Source organism: Vipera berus (assembly GCF_964194415.1).
Source record: "Vipera berus genome assembly, chromosome: 2".
NCBI classification, from domain to species: Eukaryota; Metazoa; Chordata; class Lepidosauria; order Squamata; family Viperidae; genus Vipera; species Vipera berus.
This window is the reverse complement of record NC_138203.1, coordinates 101,160,570-101,183,782: the sequence shown is the minus strand read 5'-3', so window position 1 is coordinate 101,183,782 and position 23,213 is coordinate 101,160,570. Positions and strand designations below refer to the sequence as shown.

The following is a 23,213-nucleotide window of genomic DNA, read 5'->3' as shown; positions in this document are numbered from 1 at the left end:
CAGGCATTCTGGTTCTTCTGAATACTGTATTGGATCTTATAAGCATACAGCACAGCGTTATTGTAAAAAAAATATTCCCTTTGTTGACTAAGACAAATCCCTAAATCAGAACCACCATGGAAATGATACTGCTGATAAAACACAAAGAATTTTTTTTATTTAGGCATAGACATTTAATAAATAAGGTTTGATGCTCTGTCAGCTTTTATTCCAATTTCTTTAAACAGGCGAACAATCAACCAGTGGAATGCCTTGCCTTCAGAAGTTGTGAGTGCTCCATCTCGTGGATTCAGTTCATTGTTGGACATGCATTACTATCCAATGTAGGATAGTTGGCAGCCAAACAGGAAACACTTGAGCAGCAGGTAGCTCAGAAATGTTGCCATGATGCCAACACTGTAAGGAATTCCAGCACCTCATTAACACTATATAGCAGGTGTCTTCAAACTTGGCCTTTTTATGACTTGTGGACTTCAACTCCCAGGCAACAACAAAGGAGGGGACCCTCATCATAAATAACCCTGTTCTAGCTGAATTGTTAAATGTTTTGGGGAAAATGATAAAATGATAGCCGAAAACTCAATTAAAGATCTTCCAGTAGTGCCATTGTGGCAGCAAAGGACTGAGGAATTACAACAATCATACTACCATGCTCAAAATCATACCATCCGAAATGAAGTTTTGATTCAGAAGTTCACGCGATTGTGGCTCTACTACCTCGGCCCCGATATTCCGTTCCTTGGATAAATAATCACGAGTCAGAAAAAAAGAGATGCCTGATCTGGGAATCAGAATCAGAACCGGAACCCCAAAATAGGCTGAATCCCTTCTTTGAATGTCCCGCCCAGAGAAATAATTGGACTAATTCCCGACGTTAGGCCCTAGCTGCTTTTAGAATCCTTTAAAAATATTTTAATCGTTGCCCTGCGGTGAAACATTGTTAAGAACCTCCCTTTGGACGACCCTTTTCTGTCAACTGCCGATTGCTCGCAGCCTTTATTATTATTTATTTATTTATTTATTTATTTATTTATTTATTTATTTATTTATTTATTTATTTATTTATTTATTTATTTATTTATTTATTTATTTATTTATTTATTTATTTATTTATTTGATTTATATACCGCCTTTCTCCTGAAGGACTCAGGGCGGCACCGAAAGCTGCAATCAAGAGAATCCTAAACGACGTTGGAAAGAGGTTTTTAACGCCATCCAGCCCAACCCCGTATTTTGCTCAGTAAAAGCCCCCCACACACACACCTTCGGATAGCCGGCCAGAGGAAGGTTTGCAAACTGCTACGTCGGGCAACGCCTCCCAGATTCAACTCGGAGCACCTACAACTCCTGCTTTAAGAGGCGATCGGGAGGACTTCTCGTACGAGGCTGCCTCCTTTCCCGCTTACGGTACTAGGAGCCGGCCGGGCCGGCACTGCCTGGCATCGCCCCGCCCCGCCCCGCCCCGCCCCGCCCGGAAGCAGCTGTGCGATCGCCTGGCGTCGGCCTCCTATGCTGGGTGTCAGAAGGCGGCGGTGAGCTAAGTTACCATGGAGGTCCTGGGACAGGCTGAGCCGAGGTAAAAAGAGCGGTTGGAGCAGTGACGTTCTGGGGGGGGGGGGCAACGGTTAGCGTAGATGCTATCGGGATGCGCGTTATGTAGAAGTTGTAACTGTTTGACTTGAACAGGGCATGTGTCGTAAAACAGGAGAAGCAACAACGGTTGCTCGCTCACCTGTCCTAACCGCTTGCAACGTTTCAAAGGGCGTAGCAGGTGGCGCCGGAGCGGCCAAAGGGATATAGGCAGACACGTAGTGTGGGAGGAAGAAAACAACAACAACAACAACAGGGTTCGAGTTGCTTTGCAGCCTGATTTCTCCCCCCCCCCACACACACGGGAGCTTTCCCCCCCCCCTCCCATAACAGTAATTTTTAATTTAGTTTTTAATCGCCCTGTAAACCGCCCTGAGTCCCTCGGGAAAGGTCGGTATATAAATGTAATAAAGTAAATAAATAAATAATTCTGTGAGGTAGGGCTGAGTTGAGAGGTTCAGTACAATGGATAGAATTTATCGCAATACAAATTACACTGGAAAAAGAAACGGACAGATCGACTTCTCCACTTTCCAATGTGGTTTTTTTTTTAACATAGTGGGACCCCCCCATGAAAGCTTGGGAATTCAACGCAGCCCTCAGTCTTCCATCTATTCATTTCTATTTATTTTAACGGTGGAATTCACAGTCTCCTGGTTTCTAGCCTGGCGCCTGTTTTTTTTTTAGGTCTCCATTTGGGTTCGTCTTTTTGCAGAGGGATGGGGATGTTTGGGTAATACAAAATTGTACAAAATTATATGACAGAGATTATAGTGAATATCACACTGAAGACAGGTGTGCAAAGCTTAATGTCTGACTAATGCTATTCTTCTTGTATTACTTTCAGAGGAGATGGGGAGAGGATTATTCCACTTCTGTTTCTGTTAGGAGCTCTTCCGATTACTTTTAAGACAGGATTGAGCAGTCTTTTGGTGACCAGAGATTAAGTTTTATAACTTTGGAGAAGGCAGAAAGCTGTAGTGGGAAGAAGACTGGTTATTCAGAATCATTGTAGTCAGAATTTATATTCTCTGAAATGTGCCTCCATTGTATTATGTAATATTATGTTCAAAGTTCAACTCCTGTTTTGCCTAAACTTGTTGGTGAGAGAAGGAATTTAACATAACACCACTTCCTCTTTTCTATGTAGTTTATAACTTCCTGTCCAAAGAAGAACCCTGGGGAATTCAAAATGTGAATATTTGAGCCATTTTCCTTGATCCTAATAAAGATAACAGCCAACAATAGATTTTTTTAAAAATTTATTTATTTATTTATTTATTTATTTATTTATTTATTTATTTATTTATTTATTTATTTATTTATGGCTTTAGCAGAATGAATAATACCCATTTATTTAAATAAGACAAATGGAAAACATATTTTTTGTATTTGGCATTGGGGGGAAAATCTGTTTGGAATTTCAGATAATTTTAGGTGACTGGTCTTATTATCCTTTACTGTTCTTAACTTGTGTCTCTTTTCTTTTTTGCAATTAGTATTCTACCATCAAGAGAGCTGTTCAAGGAAACATGAAATCAGATAATGAGGACAGAGAGGGTCTTGTACCTGGGACATCAAACATCTCACCAGAAGAAAAAACAGCAGACACCAGGAGTAGCAGTTATGATTTCATGGGAGATGTGTCTCCGTGCCCTGAGGATTGGGAAAATGCTGATATAAAACCTAGCCAAGGAGCTTCTAGGAAAAAACTATGTGGTTATTTACATAAATGTTCTTCTAAAGCACCAATCAAGACCTGGAAGTCACGCTGGTTTTGCTATGATGAAAATAAATGCTACTTGCTATATTACCGGACAGCACAAGATATTAATCCTTTGGGTAGCATAGAGATTTCCATTGCTAGTTTTGATCTTAAAGTGGGAGCAGATGAGGGTATTTTTGAAATCAGGACTCCCATCAAAGACTTTATTCTTAAGGTATGTAATTGCAGCAGGAAGATGGGGGGGTGGGTTAATGTGGCCTGATTCAGGTCTGAAGCCCCAATTAATATAAGTTTCAGAATCTTTAGAGGATATTTTTGATAAAATGGTTAAACAAAGGATTCAGAACTGTCCAAGTTTAAATTTGCTACACAAAACATGAAGTAAGAAACTGATTGTGTTCTTGCTTACGATAGCTAATGAAATTCCTACTCAGTGCTAGAAATATTTAAACAAATTTTGTATTCAAATGTGGCTTGAAAAGATTTCTTTCATAAAATCTCATGTATCTTATCTTATTACAGGCAATAACATGAAGTTGGGCAAGCTATTAGCTTATCTCTAAATATTTTCAATAGCATTGTTATGAAACTTGACATTGCATGTAAATAAATGTATTTTTTTGCTGGATAATTAAATATATTCTCTCCAGGATAAGCAGATTTTTAAATATCACAGTAGCATAATTGTTTAGCATGCTATGGTTAAATAAGAATCAAATAAAAAAATCACTAGCAAAATTATTTAACTTGTTAGCTAAGAGTATTCGCATTCTGATAGATTAGTAAGAATTTGTTTTTTTATTAATAACTTTTAATAAGTTTTTTTAAGATTTACACTATGTATATAGTGTATATATACAAACATTTTTAAAATGTTTTTTACCTTGTGTATTATATATTTTTTAGCTTTTAAATTACTAAGTGTTTGTATTTTATTATGCTGGTCTATGACCATAATAAAGATTTGATTTTGCTAAGTGATAAACAAGAACATTAGGAAAAGCATTCCCAACCTATCTGAAGAGCAACAATTTTGGAAAAGACTACTTTAGTTACAAAGACTATATCTTGACTTCTTTTCTCTTTTGTGTTGATTTTAAATTGAATTGCAGGCTGTCAACAAACAAGCCATGATGTATTGGCTACAACAACTGCAGCTGAAACGCTGGGAATTTTGTAATAAACAAGCAAAGGGTTTTGTTGGAGCCATGTCATCCTTTCCTTCCATAAACAAGGCCCAGCAGAGCAACAGTAAGGAATAAAAGTACAATAGCTTGAACTTGAATTGCAACAGGAGACAGCACTCTCATTAGGAGTTATGTAGGTCAGGGTAGGCAGCTCCTTATCCCTTCAGTGCGAGTGATGTTATCCTGCTTTTGATTCCCCACGAGGTCACCAGATTGTGCTGCTGAATATCAGTATGACTCTGGATTGTTTTAGAAGGGGGATAGAGTGAGAGTGTTTTGCTTCCAAAACATCCTGCCCCTAATTTCACTCTGAAAAAGATGGTTCCATCTTTTTGGTGACCTTCCTTCCTTCCTTCCTTCCTTCCTTCCTTCCTTCCTTCCTTCCTTCCTTCCCATACTGTCATCAGTTCAGCATAGTAACACTATTAAACAAAAGAATTAAAACATTTCAAAATGTGTCCTGCAGCCTTCTAAATGTATGGAAGGCCAAGCTGTGGCTCCTGATTCATTAAACTTATGCTTCTCCTGCTGGAGATCAAGATGGCCATTGGCTGCAGTTTGACTCCACATATTTCCAGATCTCCATCATACAAGAATTCTAAATGCATATATTTGCTGCAAAAATTGTTATTGCCCTGTATTTTTCTCTGCCTCCTCCTCTTCTGATTATTGATCCATCTTTCATCATCCTGAACATTCTATTTCAGTCTTGGTCCATCTGTCAAGCAAAAGGCCTTTTAAAAACAATTCAAGTTGTCCCCAGTTTATGGCTAATAAACAGCTGGAGTCTTTCTCAGTCCCATATCCCACAATACACAAACTCCATGGTGCCCTCCCCTCAGGTGTTATAAGTGTTAATGTGGCAGGAGGTATATATGCTTACTCTCAGCTTTCCAAACTGAGGGAAGAAAATATATAAAAAACCATACATTGGGTTCATGTGGTGCACCCTAAAATTGATTTGAAGTTAGCTTGAAGATGTTTATAATTTTGATTTTTGATTCTGATTTATATATTTGTCATGCATCTGTTTTGTAATAAACCTTGAATTAGTGAAGTTTTGATCACTGGTTTACCAGCATTCTGTTCTTTTCTATATTTTGTTGAACTTCAAATTACTCTTAACTGTTAGGCCCCTTTTTGTAGAAAGTAAGAATGTCAGTATAATCAACAGAATGGAAGAGAATTTCTGTATTTCAGCTATTGGAGGCAAAGTAACAGAGGAATAGAGGAATGGGTGTGCCCCTGCTTTGTCATTAAGCAAAAGCTGAGCATAGGTTGCCCAACTGCAGCAGGCCAATTTGTCAACACCAGACAGAAAAGTACAAGTTCATTTTAGATAGCTAAAAACCATAATTTTAGAAGTTTTTAAGTAATTTGCAAATCATGCTGTTTCTTTCCTTTGGAAGTAGGAAGTTAAGACAGCCTGAGAACCAGCCAACATTAACTTCTGCTTCTTAAAATACTGGATTTTACCCAATCTGCCCCTAGTAGACTAAAGATTGGGGGCCAGATTTCCCCTTCCCACAAAGCCTCTTTAGATACAGTCTACAAAGTTGAAGGAGAAGTACTTACAAGGCAAAGGACTGTGCTTGCTCAAGAGGCAGTTGAGAATACTGTGATGCCTTGCAAGATGTAGCTGTGCCATGTGAACTGTAGATTTAGCATGCCTTGGCTGCCAGTTATTAAACTGTATCTCTTTCTTTGCAGCTGAGGCAGAACAGGATTTTTTACCCCTGGTGAAAACTCCCACTGATGTAGTTGGCATAGAGGCAGCTTCTCTACCAGCACCACCGACTTCTATTGCTCTTCAGAACATCTCTCTCAAGCATCCTTGGATTGAAATACAGTAACTATTTCGTCTCTTTGCATTCCAGAAAAGTAATTGTGACAAATATTTTGCGCTGAAGTAGCCATGTTAATCTGTTGACATTTCAAGTACAAATAAATGTCCTTGTGGGCTACCCATTTACATCAATAAAAGCCAGTCTGATATGTAAAATGTTCACCTTCTTCAAAGTGGTGCCTTCTGGAAGTTGTGAATAGAATTCCCTGCCCCATGCACACCAGCATAGCCAATAGAGATCATTGAAGCCGCATTCCCCCGTGTCTATTGGGATGCAAGCCAGTGCTTGAACAGGCACAAGTATTGTGTTGTATGTACAGTACACGAGACATGGCAAAGTGGTTCTTTTTGCACAGAGAGTGCCTTCAAGTCAGTTTTGATGACTAGTGACTGCCTGGACAGGTCCAAGCAATATCCTTGGCAAGATTCTTGGAAGAGGTTTGCCATTGCCTCCTTTTGCCTAATGCTGAGAGAGGGGGAATCAAGATTTTGTGCCTAAGGTGAGACTAGAATTCAGGATCTTCTGGTTTGTAGCCTGCTCCCTTAATCACTCCCCAAACTGGCTCTTAACAGATATTTTCTGTATTAATACATAAAATGAAATTTATTATTATAAAGCATAACAGTGTAAATTAATATTGATAAACAGCATGCATTTGTAGAAAGGCACATTTAATTTAAAAGATAAAGCACAGCCTTGTCATTTATAAATAGTAAACATGACTTAGGCTATTGTCATGTATTCCATAGCAGAGTAATAATCTGTGAGATGTCACTCAGTTCTCTTTCCTGGGCAATCTTGAGTAGCTCCATCCACTATTATTCACCTGTCAACTGACTACACTAGTCACTAGCTGAGTGGGGAGAGGGAGAACACACTTTGGTGCCTCTGTTAGTATGGCCTAAATAAAGATTGTGTGGTATTCACAGTTTTTGACGTCTGGCGATTCCCTGGGCAAGTCCTGCAGGTTTCTTGGCAATATTTTGGAAGTGGTTTGCTGTTGCCAGTCTCCTAGGACTGAGAGAGAGGGATTAGCCCCAGATCACCCAACTGTTTTTATGTTTAAGGCAGGACTAGAATGGAGTCTTCTAGGTTCTAGCCCGATGTCTTAACCACTTCACCAACAGGTTTTTAAACATTTTATTTATTTTAAAACCAAATACTTGGCTTTATTTTGGTGTTTTTTTAGAAAATAATCATCTTAGAAATTCTTTTAAACTGAACACTTAAATAAATGGTTGCTTTTGCATAGAATTCACTGCAAGCTGACGCCAGTACAGTCCAATCTTGATTTCCTTAATTTTGTTCAGTTTTCACCCAGATTGTTGTTAAGTGCTTGACCTAGCTCCAGTGGGATCCATTAAGGCTAAAACACTTTATGAGGGGTTTTTTTCTGTGAGGAAAACGAAACAAGATCTGATTCAGCAGTCTCGTAGTAGTGAATAATTTATGTATAGTGTGCCATTTCTGAAGGAGGGGCCTCATTTTATGACTCTGTCACTTAGTAACCATTCACAGTTACAACAGATCTATCTGTGAGGTATTTAAGTTAAGTTTATTGAATTTAGACCCAGGTCCGAAGTTCCGTTGGTCACCATCCTGCAGTCACATGTCTGCATTTGGTGATTCGGCAGCCAAGCTGCATTTACAGCCATTTGCAGCATCCTGTAGTCATATGACTATGTTTTCTGACATTTTTGCTGAAAACCAGCAGTTACTTCCAGTTTTTGACAAACTGGCCCATAATAAACCATCGGTTCACTTAATAATCATGGTGGTTGATTTACAACTGGAGTGTTCACTTACGACTGCAAAAATGGTCACAAAATCAGGTTGGTCATATGACTGACCTGCTTTACAACTGTCTCTAGTTACAATTGTGATAGGCAAGCTCCATTACAGTCATAACTCAAGGACTACATGTAAACTCGTGTAACTTAACCTATAGCTGAGTAAAAGGACTACTAAATCAAATATCTGTCAGTTGCCAAGAGGTTCACCACTTATTATCATACATGGACTAGCAATATAAATTAACATTTCATTTGCCACTAAATTACATTGTCAATAGAAGTACTGTAATATGTTAAAATGATTGCACAAAATCTTTTTTTTTTTACCAAGTCAGTTTTTTACTCCTACCAACTGCCTGAACAAGTCTGTGCAGTTTTTGTGGCAATATTTTAGAAGTGGTTTGCCCTTGCCTCCTTCATAGGGCTGATAAAGTGGGACTTGGCCAAAGGTCACCTAGTTGGCTTTCTGCCTAAGGCTGAACTAGATATCACAGTCTCCCAGTTTCTAGTCTGGTGCCTTAACTACTACACCAGACTGACATCTTACACTAAAACTAGCCATGTAGATATCTATTCTCTTAATATTTGATTCATTTGGACTTTGTTTATACCATAATTCAACAGCAGAGTGAGATGCTACCTGCAGAGGACATGTATTAGTTAATGAGCACTTTTATTTATCAAGAACAGATAAATGAGAGCAGAAAGTATTTCCTAATACTTTAGATCAGGGGTTTCCACCCCCTCAGTCCGTGGACTGGCAACGGGCCGCAACATGCCTGAAACTGGTCCACGCAAATAAGCAAAGCCCCATCCAAGATATGCAGGCAGCACATGAAACCAGGGCCCCCACAGGAAAACCTCTCTCCATGGAACTAGTCCCTGGTGCGAAAAGGTTGGGGACCTCTGCTTTAGATTGTAATGATGTGCTATGTTTGAAAGTACATGGTCACTATTGGTTTCAATCTCAAAAATGAAAAATATTGCTGAAAAAGATGTATAGTAGCTGTTCTGAACTCTGCTTCTCTTTTACCAGCCAAGGAATGAAGAATAAGTTATAGGAAATGCTATAAAACATATACATTTGCTTAATTTTCCAGCTCTTTATAGAATTTCAGCCTAACCAGCTAAACCCTAACCACCATTTTCAATAACTATTGTTTCTCTGCTCTCATATTAAAAGATGAAATTGAGAAAACAGAAACATTTTGGACTTAGCAAATTCTGTAATACTTTGATCTCAGTAAGGTAAAGGTAAAGGTTCCCCCGCACATGCGTGCTAGTTGTTTCCAACTCTAGGGGCCGGTGCTCATCTCCGTTTCAAAGCCGAAGAGCCAGCGCTTGTCCGAGGACGTTTCCGTGGTCATGTGCCTGGCATGACTAGATGCCAAAGGCACACGGAACGCTGTTACCCTCCCACCAGAGTGGTCCCTATTTTTCTACTTGCATTTTTATGTGCTTTCGAACTGCTAGGTTGGCAGAAGCTGGGATGAGTAACAGGCGCTCACTCTGTTACACAGCACTTGGGATTCGACCCGCCAAACTGCTGACCTGATCGACAAGCTCAGCGTCCTAACCCACTGAGCCACCGCGTCCCTGTTCTCAGTAAAGCAAACCACAATTGCTACCCTGCTAAACAAACTGGCATTTGTAACTATTTTTTTTCCTTTCCCCCCCATTTTCCTGCAGTTGTAGGGCTGCTTTTTTCAGATCAAACAAGTGGTTGCAACAAGAATTGATGATCAGCTTGTCATCTGAGACTGATGTCACGGCTTGAGAGAGTGATTGATTCAAAGTCACTCAGCTGGCTTTCATGCCTAAGACAGGACTAGAATTCACATTCTCCTAGTTTGTACTCATTCTCCTAGTTTGTACTCTGATGGCTTCACTACTAGACCAAACTGGCTCAATTTGTGACCATTTTGATAGCTAAGTATTTTAACTCTTCATGCCAGGTGTTAGCTCATAATGATTTACTGTTTCGCTATGCAAACACCTTTAGGCGTTAGAATACCACATATGGCTGCAAAAATATGCCAATTCCAAATTGATTGCAAAGAGTTGGCATTTTCTGGAAAACTATGGTGGCCTATATCTTTGTTGCCAGCTGGGGCTTGGTTGGATTTTGCAGGCCATATATGTAGCCCTACTAGACACAGAGACCCAGAGTAACAGAGAGAAATGAGGTTTTTTTGAATGCTGCTTTTCTGTCTGCAGAGAATTTGGGTGTTATCTTGAAGCTACATTCTGTCACCTGAGTTTCCACACGCATTCTAAAATACTGAATCCGGACATGCTTTAACACTGGAGGCTCCAACTGGTACAGAATGCGGCCGCGAGAGTTGTCTTGGGAGTTTCCCGGTACTCCCATGTTACACCTTTGCTCCGCGAGCTGCATTGGTTACCAGTTGTCTTCCGGGTGAGGTTCAAGGTCTTGGTTATGATCTTCAAGTCCCTACATGGCATGGGTCCGGGTTACCTCGGGGACCACCTGCTGCCGGCGACAACTCCCCTCCGCCCCGTGCGTTCTCACAGAGAGGGCCTCCTCAGGGTGCCCCCGGTCAGGGAATGCCGACTGGCGGCCCCCAGGGGGAGAGCCTTCTCTGTGGGCGCCCCGACTTTGTGGAACCAACTGCCGGTGGAGCTCCGGATGGCATCAGACCTCCGAACTTTCCGTCGTGGCCTGAAGACCCATTTATTTGAATTAGCTGGTCTGGCCTGATGGGGGAGTTGGGTTTTAAATTCTTGTTTTAGGATAGTATTATTGTTTTTAATTGGGCACTGATTTAATCTTTGTTTTAATTTTTGTATTGTATTGTATTGTTATTTATATGCCCTGTGAACCGCCCTGAGTCCCTAGGGAGAAGGGCGGTATATAAATTAAATAAAACTAAAACTAAACTAAACTGTAGTGAGCTCTAGAATTAAGATCTAAGCATTAGCTTTTCTGTGCAATTTTTTTCTTTTAGAAACACAGTGCATAATCTGTGTGGCAGCCGTCAGAACCCAAAAGACAGTAATAGTTTTGAGGAAAATTTTGAAATTATTGCTGATGAAGAGCACGTAAAAGGAGAAACTGAGGATACAGGTACTTACTTTGCCTTATGATAATGTATAATAGACATTTCCTGTTACATTTTGTGATTCTATTAGGAAGTAAATTAATGAAGGCCTACTGTGGGAGTTGAACAAAAAAGCAACAAAAAGAATTAGACAATGTTATTTAAAAAGAAATCCCACTGAATCCAATAGGACTTACATCAGGGTTAGATGTAATGCTGATTAATTATTTAACTTTGTAGAAACAACAGAACATGTGTTTCTCCAGTGCCTATATACCAGGGGTCTTCAAACTTGGCCCTTTTATGACTTGTGGACTTCAACTCCCAGAATTCCTCAGCCAGCAAAGCTGGCTGAGGAGTTCTGGGAGTTGAAGTCCACAAGTCATAAAAGGGCCAAGTTTGAAGACCCCTGCTATATACTACAGAGATATTTGTATTAGTCTTATTTCACCATTATTGCAAAAATACCTGGGGCACACAAGATAAATTTTATACCCCCTTCTGCTTTCAGATACCAATGCTGTTACAACATATAATGTTGCCATGTTTTGCACAGCAGTATTTAAAATATTTTAGAAGATAACCTGTGCCACAAACCAGTTTTAATGATTATTTAGACCATTATTATTGACTGCTTTGTAATTAATTCATTGCATCATTTGTATTAGAAATGTTTACCACATTTTTATGCCCGTTTATTGTTTTTAACCTCTCCTTTTAGACTCTTTTTTAGATTTTTGTTTTTATATATTTTATTTTTAATGTACGGTATTTGTATTTTTTTCCCTTTTAATTTTCTTACACTCCACCCTTCTAATGCTGGTCTTTAACCATAATAAAGGTTTATTTGATTTATTAATGTACGTCCTGAGAAACATGCAGAATCTTGTGACTTTGGAGCATAACATAAATCTTGTGACTTTAGAGCAGATACTAATGCTTTGCTAATCTACCAATTTCTCCAAATATAATTCTGAGATCTTCCAGTGCAAGAAGCTTATTTGCTATCATTTATATTTATTTCAGTCATGGCAGAGATGCAGAAGAACACAAAAACGAGAGTAAAGCCACCAACATTCCGAAAATACAAAAAAACAAACAGTAGTTTTCATTATTTTGTTGAAGGAGCAGAACAGGGGAAAACAGCTTCTCTTCAGCACCAAGTTTTGATGCTTACGGAGGAAGTAAAATCTCAGAAGGTAAGCCTCCCCTTAAAATATATATACCTAGTTCTGATCAACCAAAAGATTTAAATCAAGTATGCAGCTATGTAAGACAGTGTTGGACTAGAAATTGTTCCCTAAAATTTCTAGCTAATCCAGTGATAATGCAGTTTTTTGACAAATGGAAAGCAAAATTAAACTGGAAATGTTTCTGGGAAAATTGTCCTTAAACTGGTATGCTCTAGCCAGCAAATAAACCTGGCATCTTTTATTGATAAATATATTTAATCATTCAGGCTGCAAGTTGTTTGATTTTTAATATAAAAGAAACTTAAGTATACTAAAGGTAAAGGTAAAGGTTCCCCCGCACATGCGTGCTAGTCGTTTCCAACTCTAGGGGCCGGTGCTCATCTCCGTTTCAAAGCCGAAGAGCCAGCGCTTGTCCGAGGACGTCTCCGTGGTCATGTGGCCGGCATGACTAGACACCAAAGGCGCACAGAACGCTGTTACCTTCCCACCGTAGTGGTCCCTATTTTTCTACTTGCATTTTTACATGCTTTCGAACTGCTAGGTTGGCAGAAGCTGGGACGAGTAACAGGCGCTCACTCTGTTACGCGGCACTCGGGATTCGACCCGCCAAACTGCCGACCTTCCGATCGACAAGCTCAGCGTCCTAACCCACTGAGCCACCGCGTCCCTTAAGTATACTACTATACTATTAAGAAGAAACGTCATTTATATATATATATTTCATGACGTTCGAGTGCTGAGGTAACATAAAAGAGGGAGGCAGCGATGGTTGGCATTTAATGAAACCTAGAAGAAAACAGGCAATCTGTTTTATACAGTTATTAATGTGTGGGAGAAACTCCACAGTCATCCAGCTTCTCTTTAGCCCCTGTTTACATTTCAAAATAAGGGCATCAGTTAGCATAAATTAGACTAAACCGTAGGCAAAATAGCAACTTTTAGTTAAAACTCAAAGATGTTAGACCACATGTTGGGTGTAATTTAAGGGGGCTTGTTTCCATAAAAAGAACACTAGTAGGAGCACTTTGAGGCAAATGAAGAATTAGGTAGTCCTCAATGTACGACCACAATTGAGCCCTGAATTTCCGTTGCCATGTGAGACATTTAAGTGAATTTTGCCCCTTTTTATGACCTTTCTTCTTGTTCAAGTGAATCACTGCACTTATTAAGTTAGTAACACGGTTGTTAAGTGAATCCGGCTTCCCCATTGACTTTGCTTGTCAGAAGGTCATAAAAGGTGATCACATGACCCCGGGATACTGCAACAGTCATAAATATGAATCAGTTGACAGGCATCCAAATTCTGATCACATGACCAAACTGGAATGTTGCAATGGTCATAAGTGTGAAAAGGGATCACGTCACTTTTTTCCAGTCCTGTTCTAACTTGGAACCATCACTAAACGAATGGTTGTACTCAACAGATTCGACCTTTGAGAAGTTAGTGTAACTACCAAGCTGTGCTCCTTTGCTGAAAGGTTTTACTGCAGCAGGAATACTCTGGACATGCCCTGAATAGCAACAGGCCTGGATAGCTAATCCAGATTTAGATGTGTTTTGTGGTATGTAATTTCTGTGAAGGGACGCGGTGGCTCAGTGGGTTAGGACGCTGAGCTTGTTGATCAGAAGGTCGGCAGTTTGGCGGGTCGAATCCCGAGTGCCGCGTAACAGAGTGAGCGCCTGTTACTCGTCCCAGCTTCTGCCAACCTAGCAGTTCGAAAGCACGTAAAAAGGCAAGTAGAAAAATAGGGACCACTACGGTGGGAAGGTAACAGCGTTCCGTGCGCCTTTGGCATCTAGTCATGCCGGCCACATGACCACGGAGACGTCCTCGGACAAGCGCTGGCTCTTCGGCTTTGAAACGGAGATGAGCACCGGCCCCTAGAGTCGGAAACGACTAGCACACATGTGCGGGGGAACCTTTACCTTTACCTTTACCTTAATTTCTGTGAGTCATGGAAGATTACTCCAATGTAGTCTAATCAGTTTATTTTGTTTTATACTATGCCCATTTCATGATCAGTTTTGTGTCCTTTGCCTATGTCGTGTTTTTTGTATTTTGTATGGGTTTATGTTATATCTTTGCGTATGTAAACATATGCTCTGTCTCATGTGATCACAGATGTGTCTACGAAGCTTTTTTAATGATAGTGGAACTAGTTAATCACTGCCTTCTTGTAGCATTGTTTTTTTTCAAGTTTCCAGTCTGGCCTATAGCCCTGCGGTTTTCTGGTTTCTTCTATTCCAGTATTAACCATATTATGATCTTCAAACGTATTGAGAAACATATCTCAGTTAGCTTTTTACGGGTAGCTGGGTGCTGCAATATAATTAGGCAGAAGAGGAAAGATCCAGATTAAGATCCTAACTTAGTCAGAAAGCTATTCCTAAATAATGTTGCGTCTGTCACTCTGAATCTAACCAACCTGACAGGGCTGTTTAGGAACATAACACTGACAGCAAAAGGCAGAATGGTGTATAACTTGTACAAAAGGAGTGATGAAAATCTTATATTAATGGGGCAAAGGAAATTGTGAAAGAAACATTATTTCACAATAATTTTTTTCATGCTCCATAAAACCATTCTCCCCCCCCCCCCCGAAAAAAAATATTACATCCAATGTCTATTCCATAGGGGAAAAATATTTTTACTGAGGAAAATTTTAACAAGAGAAAAACACTGCTAATTTTTGACCAGAAATAAAGAAAATAAAAAGTAGTGAATAAGAAAATAAGAAACAAGAAAGAAAATTGAAAAAAGCAAGAGAAGAAAAGGTTATAAAAAACGGCTTCCATTTTTTTAGCAGCAGTTAATACTTTACCATCTCTCTCTAAGATTACATCAACATTTCTTTCCATTCTAATCATCAAATCCATAAATTATGAGTTCATTTTTTTCCTTTCTTCAGCAAAAAGTCCAAAACGGGTTTTTAGTTATTAGTAAATGAGTTTATTGCCCTTTTCCTAAACAGATTATTAGAAAAAACATATTCTGTGTTTGGATATAACATTATAGAATCTTATCTCCCAGATAATAACTCCAGGTTTAAGGCTATTTATTCATTTTTGTCATGTGCATATATCATAACCTCTACAAGGATTCCTGATGTTTGACAACAACCTACTTAAAATCAATAAAAATCATATATAAATCCAGTACAATATAAAATCAGTCATCCTCCCTCATGCTCTTAATCCAGTAACAATGTCAGATCTTAGAAGCTCTGCAGAAAAACTGCTGGAATACCAGAGTAATTTGATTTGTTCCTGTAATAAATAGCTGGATGCTCAACATGCTCAACCCAATGTTAAAAGAGGACATACAGATATTGTATTCTGTAGTTCCTTTGCCAAAAATCTGTATTGAGACACATTTCCTGTACAACTGCTGAAAACCACCCTTGTTCTTCGTTATTTCATAAAGGAAGGAGCTTTTAAAATATAAGTTCCAATTTGAGTCTTTTGCTGCTGTTACTAAATACTATAATTATTTTGCTTTAAGAAAATGAATTCATTCACACACACATACACATTTTACCAACATATGATTAATGCATTATTCAAAAATAAAGGCAATTTTAAATTTATGTTAACACCTCAAAAAAGAAAGGTTAGAGAGATAAAATAGCTATAAACATGTCAAAAACCCTATCCACAGCTCAGCTGTCCTGCTTTATCCATTAGATTTGCTAATTCCCTCATAACATAATCTTGGAAGAGGCTGCAAATAGAAGAAACTGTACATTGGCTAATTCTGCAATAAAATAAAATTACCGCTATTACTGCTACTGATTCCTAAACACATATGCTTAGAACTTCAAAAAGTAGAAAGAACTTCAGAACTTAGAAAGAGTGCAGAGAACAGCAACAAAGATGATTAGGGGACGACTGGAGGCTAAAACATATGAAGAACGGTTGTAGGAATTGGATATGTTTAGTCTAGTGAAAAGAAGGACTAGGGATGATGATAACAGTGTTCCAATATTTAAGGGGCTGCCACAAAGAATAGGGAGTTGTTGTTGTTGTTGTTAGTTGCGAAGTCGTGTCCGACCCATCGCGACCCTATAGACAATGTTCCTCCAGGCCTTCCTGTCCTCTACCATTTTCTGGAGTCCATTTAAGCTCACGCCTACTGCTTCAGTGACTCCATCCAGCCACCTCATTCTCTGTCGTCCCCTTCTTCTATTGCCCTCAATCTTTCCCAGCATTAGGCTCTTCTCCAGTGAGTCCTTCCTTCTCATTAGGTGGCCAAAGTATTTGAGTTTTAGCTTCAGGATCTGGCCTTCTAAAGAGTAGTCAGGGTTGATCTCCTCTAGGACTGACCGGTTTGATCGCCTTGCAGTCCAAGGGACTCGCAGGTGTCTTCTCCAGCACCATAGTTCAAAGGCCTCAATTCTTTGGCGCTCAGCCTTTCTTATGGTCCAGCTTTCACTGCCATACATTGCAACTGGGAAGACCATAGCCTTGACTATACGCACTTTTGTTGACAGGGTGATGTCTCTGCTTTTTAGTGTGCTGTCTAGATTTGCCATGGCTTTCCTCCCCAGGAGCAAGCGTCTTTTTATTTCTTGGCTACAGTCCCCATCTGCAGTGATCTTGGAGCCCAGGAAAATAAAATCTGTCACTACCTCCATTTCTTCCCCATCTATTTGCCAGGAATTGAGAGGGCCGCATGCCATGATCTTGGTTTTCTTAATGTTTAGTTTCAACCCAAGTTTTGCACTCTCCTTCTTTACTCGCAACAAGAGGCTCTTTAGTTCCTCTTCACTTTCTGCCATTAGAGTGGTATCATCTGCATATCTTAGGTTGTTGATGTTTCTTCCGGCAATCTTAATTCCAACTTTTGATTCATCTAGCCCTGCCTTTCTCATGATGTGCTCTGCATATAAGTTAAATAGGCAAGGCGACAGTATACAGCCTTGCCGGACTCCTTTCCCAATTTTGAACCAATCAGTGGTTCCGTGTCCAGTTCTCACTGTTGCTTCTTGGCCTGTATATAGGTTTCTCAAGAGACAAATAAGATGGTCTGGTATGCCCATCTCTTTAAGGACTTGCCACAGTTTGTTATGATCCACACAATCAAAGGCTTTAGCATAGTCAATGAAGCAGAAGTAGATGTTTTTCTGGAACTCTCTAGCTTTCTCCATGATCCAGCGTATGTTAGCAATTTGATCTCTAGTTCCTCTGCCTCTTCGAAATCCTGCCTGTACTTCTGGTAGTTCTCGATCCACATACTGCTGGAGTCTAGCTTGTAGAATTTTAAGCATAACTTTACTAGCATGAGAAATGAGTGCAATGGTGCGATAGTTTGAACATTCTTTGGCACTGCCTTTCTTTGGAATTGGAATGTAAACTGATCTTTTCCAATCCTGTGGCCACTGTTGAGTTTTCCAAATTTGCTGGCAAATTGAGTGTAGCACTTTTACTGCATAGGGAGGGGGTCAGCCTATTCTTGAAAGCACCTGAAGACAGAACAAGAAGCACTGGATGGAAACTAATCAAGGAGAGAACTAAACTAGAAATAAGGAGAAATTTCCTGATAAGGTATATATTTGGAACATTTAATCAGTGGAACGACTTTCCTCCAGAAGTTGTGGGTGCTCCATCATTGGAGGTTTTTAAGAAGAGACTGGACAACCTCTTATCTGAAATGATACCGTCTCCTGCTTGAGCAGGGGCTTGGACAGTGAAAGCATGTGCAAATAACCAAAGTACGGTAATTTGCGTCATTTGTGCGATTACAGTATACTTTTGACATAATTACACACTCCGTGTGATTACATATTTAATTATACATAAATTTATACAAATGATAGAAAACAAATGATGTAATACTCTCAAGAAGGTAATTAGTAATGGTCTCAGTCATCAGTACTGTTTCGGGGAAAAAACAGATTTTCCAACTGGAATCTTAACTACATTTCATCCTGTTACATTCAAAATCCACTGCATTGCACCCATAAAAATCAAGTTCTTACTGTTTGCAAATAATCTCTCTTAACTGAAAGTAAGGATTTAAAAGAACCCATGATGAAAGTAAAATTGGAATGACAAACCCAGGGTGATACAGTATTAAACATTAAGGAGATAAAGGTAATGTCAAGCAGTGAGACTTCACCATTTATCTTGAATCAATAAAGTGGTAAACAATTTATTTCAATAATTGCTCATAACAATGGGGGCAGTGAAATTCAAGATCATGAAAACAAAGCATATTGCAGTGGCCAAATCCATCAGAATAGTTAAAGCATTTTTCACCCGATTATGTACAACTATGAAAGCTGGATACTTAATACTGTAGGATGAGAGGAAAAAATTCATTTAGTTACATATTTGGAGATGGCTAGTAGGAGTAACATGGATGAAAGACGATCCAGTATCCCAATTCTGATATAAATCAATCCCCAAGCACCCCAATCAACAACTAAAAAAACCACACTCAACCCGGAACCACATAAATACTAGACATAGAATAGCCCAAAGCACACATTCTACTAAAGAAAAGTTCCCTGAGGATGAACTTCTAGCACAAAACCAAAAGGACCCAGATTGGGTCCTGCAAAATTATCCTGGGACATGTGTATTTGTCTCCATTCATGATATAAATAAAGCCCAATGTGAAGAAATTATCAGCAAGTAGGAATTCATATACTCTAGGCCAGGGGTAGGCAACCTTGGCTCTTTTATGACTCGTGGACTTCAACTCCCAGAATTCCTGAGCCAGCTGGCTCAGGAATTCTGGGAGTTGAAGTTCACGAGTCATAAAAGAGCCAAGGTTGCCTACCCCTGCTCTAGGCCATACTCGGAAATTGTAGGAATCAAAGTCCACACATCTTCAAGCTGCCAAGATTGAGAAACACTGCCCTAGGCATTGATGTGAATAAATAATTGGCAGGAAAAAGATGACAATGGCTTGCAATGGCTAACGGGTTGAGAACGGATAAATCAAATGGGATGGGATCAATGAGATCACTGGAATGTCCTTGGACAATCTGTGAGTTGCTACAGAATAGAATGCAGAGTTGAAAGGGACCTTGTAGGTCATCTAGTCCAACTCCCTGCTCAAGCAGGAGACCCTATACCATTTCTGATAAGTGGCTGTCCAGTCTCTTCTTAAAAGCCTCAGTGATGGAGCACCCACAACTTCTGAAAGCAAACTGTTCCATTGGTTGATTGTTCTCACTGTCAAAAAATCCCTCCTTATTTCTAGGTTGATTCTCTCCTTGATCCGTTTCCACCCATTGTTCCTTGTCTGGCTTTTGGGTACTTTGGAAAATAGGTTGTCCCCCACTTCTCTATGACAGTCCCTCAAATATTGGAACAGTACTATCATATCATCCCTGGTCCTTCACTAAACTAACTAGGCCCAGTTCTTGCAACCGTTCTTCGAATGTTTTAGCCTCCAGTCCTCTAATCACGGAGATGGGTCTAGATGGCAGATGTTTGTCCACATGGTTTCTCTACCTCTAAGGAAATATTCCCTTGCTTTCAAGAACATGTATTTGTAGGGAACAAAGAAGACCTCACGTCATACAGTTTTGGGGAAGGGGGAACTTCACCATCCTTTCAGAAAAATACAAGAGATTCCGTTTTTTGGTGCTAAATTCTAGCATAATACTTGCTGTCAGAATCTTTTCAATTTCCCCCTAGTCTGTCCTTGGAAATTCAGAACAGCTTATTGTCATTTGTACTTTTCAGTGGAATGAAAATTTGGGTCATCCTTATATGAAAGAAATATAGATCCTTTCCAGATACAGAAATGTTTGATTTGGACCTGTGTATGATGTTTCTGTGCTGCACGCTGAACAATTCTGAATGCTGTGTTAAACTGGAAGAAACTTTGCGGCCATCTAGGCCATGGCTCTCCAGAAGGTTAGGCAAATGGGTGTGCATGTGTTCTTTATTCCTACTACTTGAGATGAAAGATGACAGGAATTGATTTGAGGAGGGAGAGGGTCTTGCAACTATGCAAGTGCTCTGCCCCTGAATTCTGTGCACTCTCCAATAACCGTGACGTTTTCAATTTCCCCCACTCCTCCCCCGCCTTTTCTCAAAAAATAAGTGGACTGGACTGAAAATACAATGTTGTTTTCAGAGAATTGCAATAAGAGCTGCTTGTGCTGTATAACAAATGGGACGTTCCCAACATTTGTGCTAGTTTTCCTAAGAGTTGTTATTTAATGTAATGGCAAGTCACTTCAAAGTGGCTCTCTGGGATAGATCATATGAACATCACAAGCCCAATGGCTACAGGGAATTTATGAATCAGCTGTATTATCTTGAGATGATTCAAGGAAACAGAGAAGTTCAGTCTGTGTTATGATGACCTATAGTAACCATGTCAGATCTCTTGACATTGTAATCCAAAATCCTATAATTGTTTGAGGTACGTCTATGGCCACTAGAGATATATAGTGTCTTTTAGAATCATCCAATCATTGTTGTGCCAAAATAATAACAATGAGGGAAGGTATTACATCATCCCAGTGATGGCTGTGGCTGGATTATGCTCAAAATCCTGTGGAGATCTTGCCATGGAGATCTTGCCGATATCTTCTTGTCACAGCACAGCACATAAGCTAGTCTGCTATTTTATGTCAGTTTGCTTATGGTCTTAGAAGGAGGGAATGGGGAAAAACATTTTAATTGGGCCAAGTTCCTTGGAAAACAAAACTGCCACCATAATTTTTTCTCCTCTCACTAGAAGATCTGCAGGAGAACTATGAACTGTGTCCATCTATCTCTCGGTCCACAACATGATCTTTAAGTGTATTTTGATTGGCATCCAAAAGACTACCTGTTACATGTTGATTTTTTTAAAAAAAATATATTCTTTTAATTAAAGGGGGAAAAAGTAGCATTCTGCAAATGTCATTTATTTCCAGCAGTGTCTGTGATATGGGCTCCGAGCAAAATGTTAGAACCTGCAGACTTAGTGTTTTGCTTTGCTTTGCTTTGCTTTGGTTTCGTGCTTTACTGGACAACCTACCCAATTGCCCAAGGGGGAAAAAAAACAAAGATAAAAGCGGGTGTTGTGGAAGGCAGAGGAGCTGCTAGGAAAGAATTGTTAATCAGTTTCCAATTAAATGATTTATTATTGTCTGTGCCTATCACTTCAGCCATTTACTTTTTAGCCATTTTCTTTGGAGTGCTTAAAACATACTGCCAAAATTCCAGATGTGCTGCTAGCTCCACAAGTGTGGAGATCTTGACCTATGTCTTTTATATGCATTTTCTTCTTTCTGTATTTAAAGAGATATTTTGTTGGGGTTGAACTACAAAGTAATGTGTTTTCATGAGAGAAAGAGAACATAAAAATAGAGCTGCTGAATTTGGCCTAAGCTTAACTAGCAATTCTTCTGCCTCATACAGTGGCCCATCTGATGCACCTAAAAAGCCCTAAATGGAAAATCAGGAGATCTTTTCTTTCCCATTGTTGCTCTTGGGCTTCTAGCATATAGTGGTGGACTACTTCCATGGCTCCCATCCAGTTTAGTAGTCATAGTTAGATTTGTCTTTTCATATATATATTTTTCCTCGTACAGGAACTGGTCAAACTTCTTCACAAAGCTCTGGAGGCAGCTCAGAAAGAGAAAAGAGAGTCCTGCAGGTATCTGGTCACAGCTACGGAAAAAGACAGGCTGGAATTAGTGCGCCACAAAGTGAGGCAGATTGCTGAGCTGAGTAAACAGGTCCAAGTGCTAGAGATGGAAAAGAAAGACCTGGAGCAGGAAGCTGCTTTGAAGGAGGAGCACATCAAGGAGCTGGGAGAACATGTGCGGCTCTTGATGGACAAAAACGAAGCCAAGCAACAAGTCATCCTCAAGCTGACAGAGCAACTCACTAGAGAGATGTCTGACTCTGTTACTGAGGCAGACAGCATCATGACTGAGACCTTGTACAAGCAACAGGAAAAGATCGAACAACTGAAGGTACTCTGAGAGGAATTCACAACTAGGCTCATATAGTATAAGCAGTACAATATTGTTGCGTTTTGGCTATATAGTCTTTCACAGTTTCACAGTGTTTGCCAATGACATGCTTGTGTGTGTATATGTGTATATGTATATATGTGTGTGTATAAAATACTATACACCATCCCATAGTATGTAGTATATAGTATGTAATATGTAGTATATAGCATATAATATATAGTACTGTATATAGCATGGGTGTCAAACTCACCACGTCACATGATGTGTCACGACTCTTTTTGCATTGTCGGCAATGGGGTGGGTGCAGCTTTGGTATGATGAAACCAGCCCGTGGGCCGGCAGTTTGACACCGCTGGTATATAGTAACTTCTGAAAACAACAGGGTTGGGCAACAAATTCACTCTCCTAAAAACTATTGACTCATATTTAGTTTACAAGTTTGCAGCAGTTACAACAGAGAAAACATGTTTAAAATGGATGGATAATACATGCCTAATTTTTGAAAGCCAGAGATGCAGTTCAGTTAAGATTTCCCTGCCTGACAATAAAAATGTAATGCTATTGTAGTTCCTGGCTTTTCCCTATAAATGAAAAACCTAGAATAAATCTATGTAAATTAGGATACCTTATGCATAGTTTTTTACACAAAACAATCCATGTAATTGAAAAGGGCACAATGATCTTTGTAAGATTCAGGCAGGCAGCACAGCTAGGATAAGCCCACAATTTGTCCCAATTATGTGCTTCGTGCAAATTTAACTTTTATGTATTTGTTAGCAAGGGCAGTGCATAGCCTTAATGGCAGCAGTTGAAACTAATAGAATTGATGTTGTAAGTCAATATGGTCAGGTGACATTGTGCTTAACGACCTCACTGCTTC

The 23,213-nt window shown here is 39.6% G+C and overlaps 1 protein-coding gene across 5 annotated transcripts in view; it reads left to right on the top strand.

Annotated features, from left to right (window-relative positions):
- Positions 1 to 1,395: 1,395 nt before the first annotated feature.
- The window catches only part of TBC1D2 (TBC1 domain family member 2), a 32,166-nt gene continuing 10,348 nt past the window's right edge, over positions 1,396 to 23,213 (top strand). The window contains exons 1-7 of one of the 5 annotated variants that reach the window (XM_081317549.1): positions 1,396 to 1,576; positions 3,090 to 3,530; positions 4,429 to 4,567; positions 6,214 to 6,352; positions 11,113 to 11,231; positions 12,232 to 12,404; positions 21,944 to 22,330. In XM_081317549.1, coding sequence (XP_081173675.1) covers positions 3,123 to 3,530; positions 4,429 to 4,567; positions 6,214 to 6,352; positions 11,113 to 11,231; positions 12,232 to 12,404; positions 21,944 to 22,330 — 1,365 coding nt within the window. In that variant the 5' untranslated portion in view covers positions 1,396 to 1,576; positions 3,090 to 3,122. Of the gene's footprint in view, positions 1,577 to 2,110; positions 2,132 to 2,203; positions 3,531 to 4,428; positions 4,568 to 6,213; positions 6,353 to 11,112; positions 11,232 to 12,231; positions 12,405 to 21,943; positions 22,331 to 23,213 lie in introns of those variants that run through there. The other 4 variants (XM_081317550.1, XM_081317551.1, XM_081317553.1 and 1 more) reach the window with 4 other exon arrangements.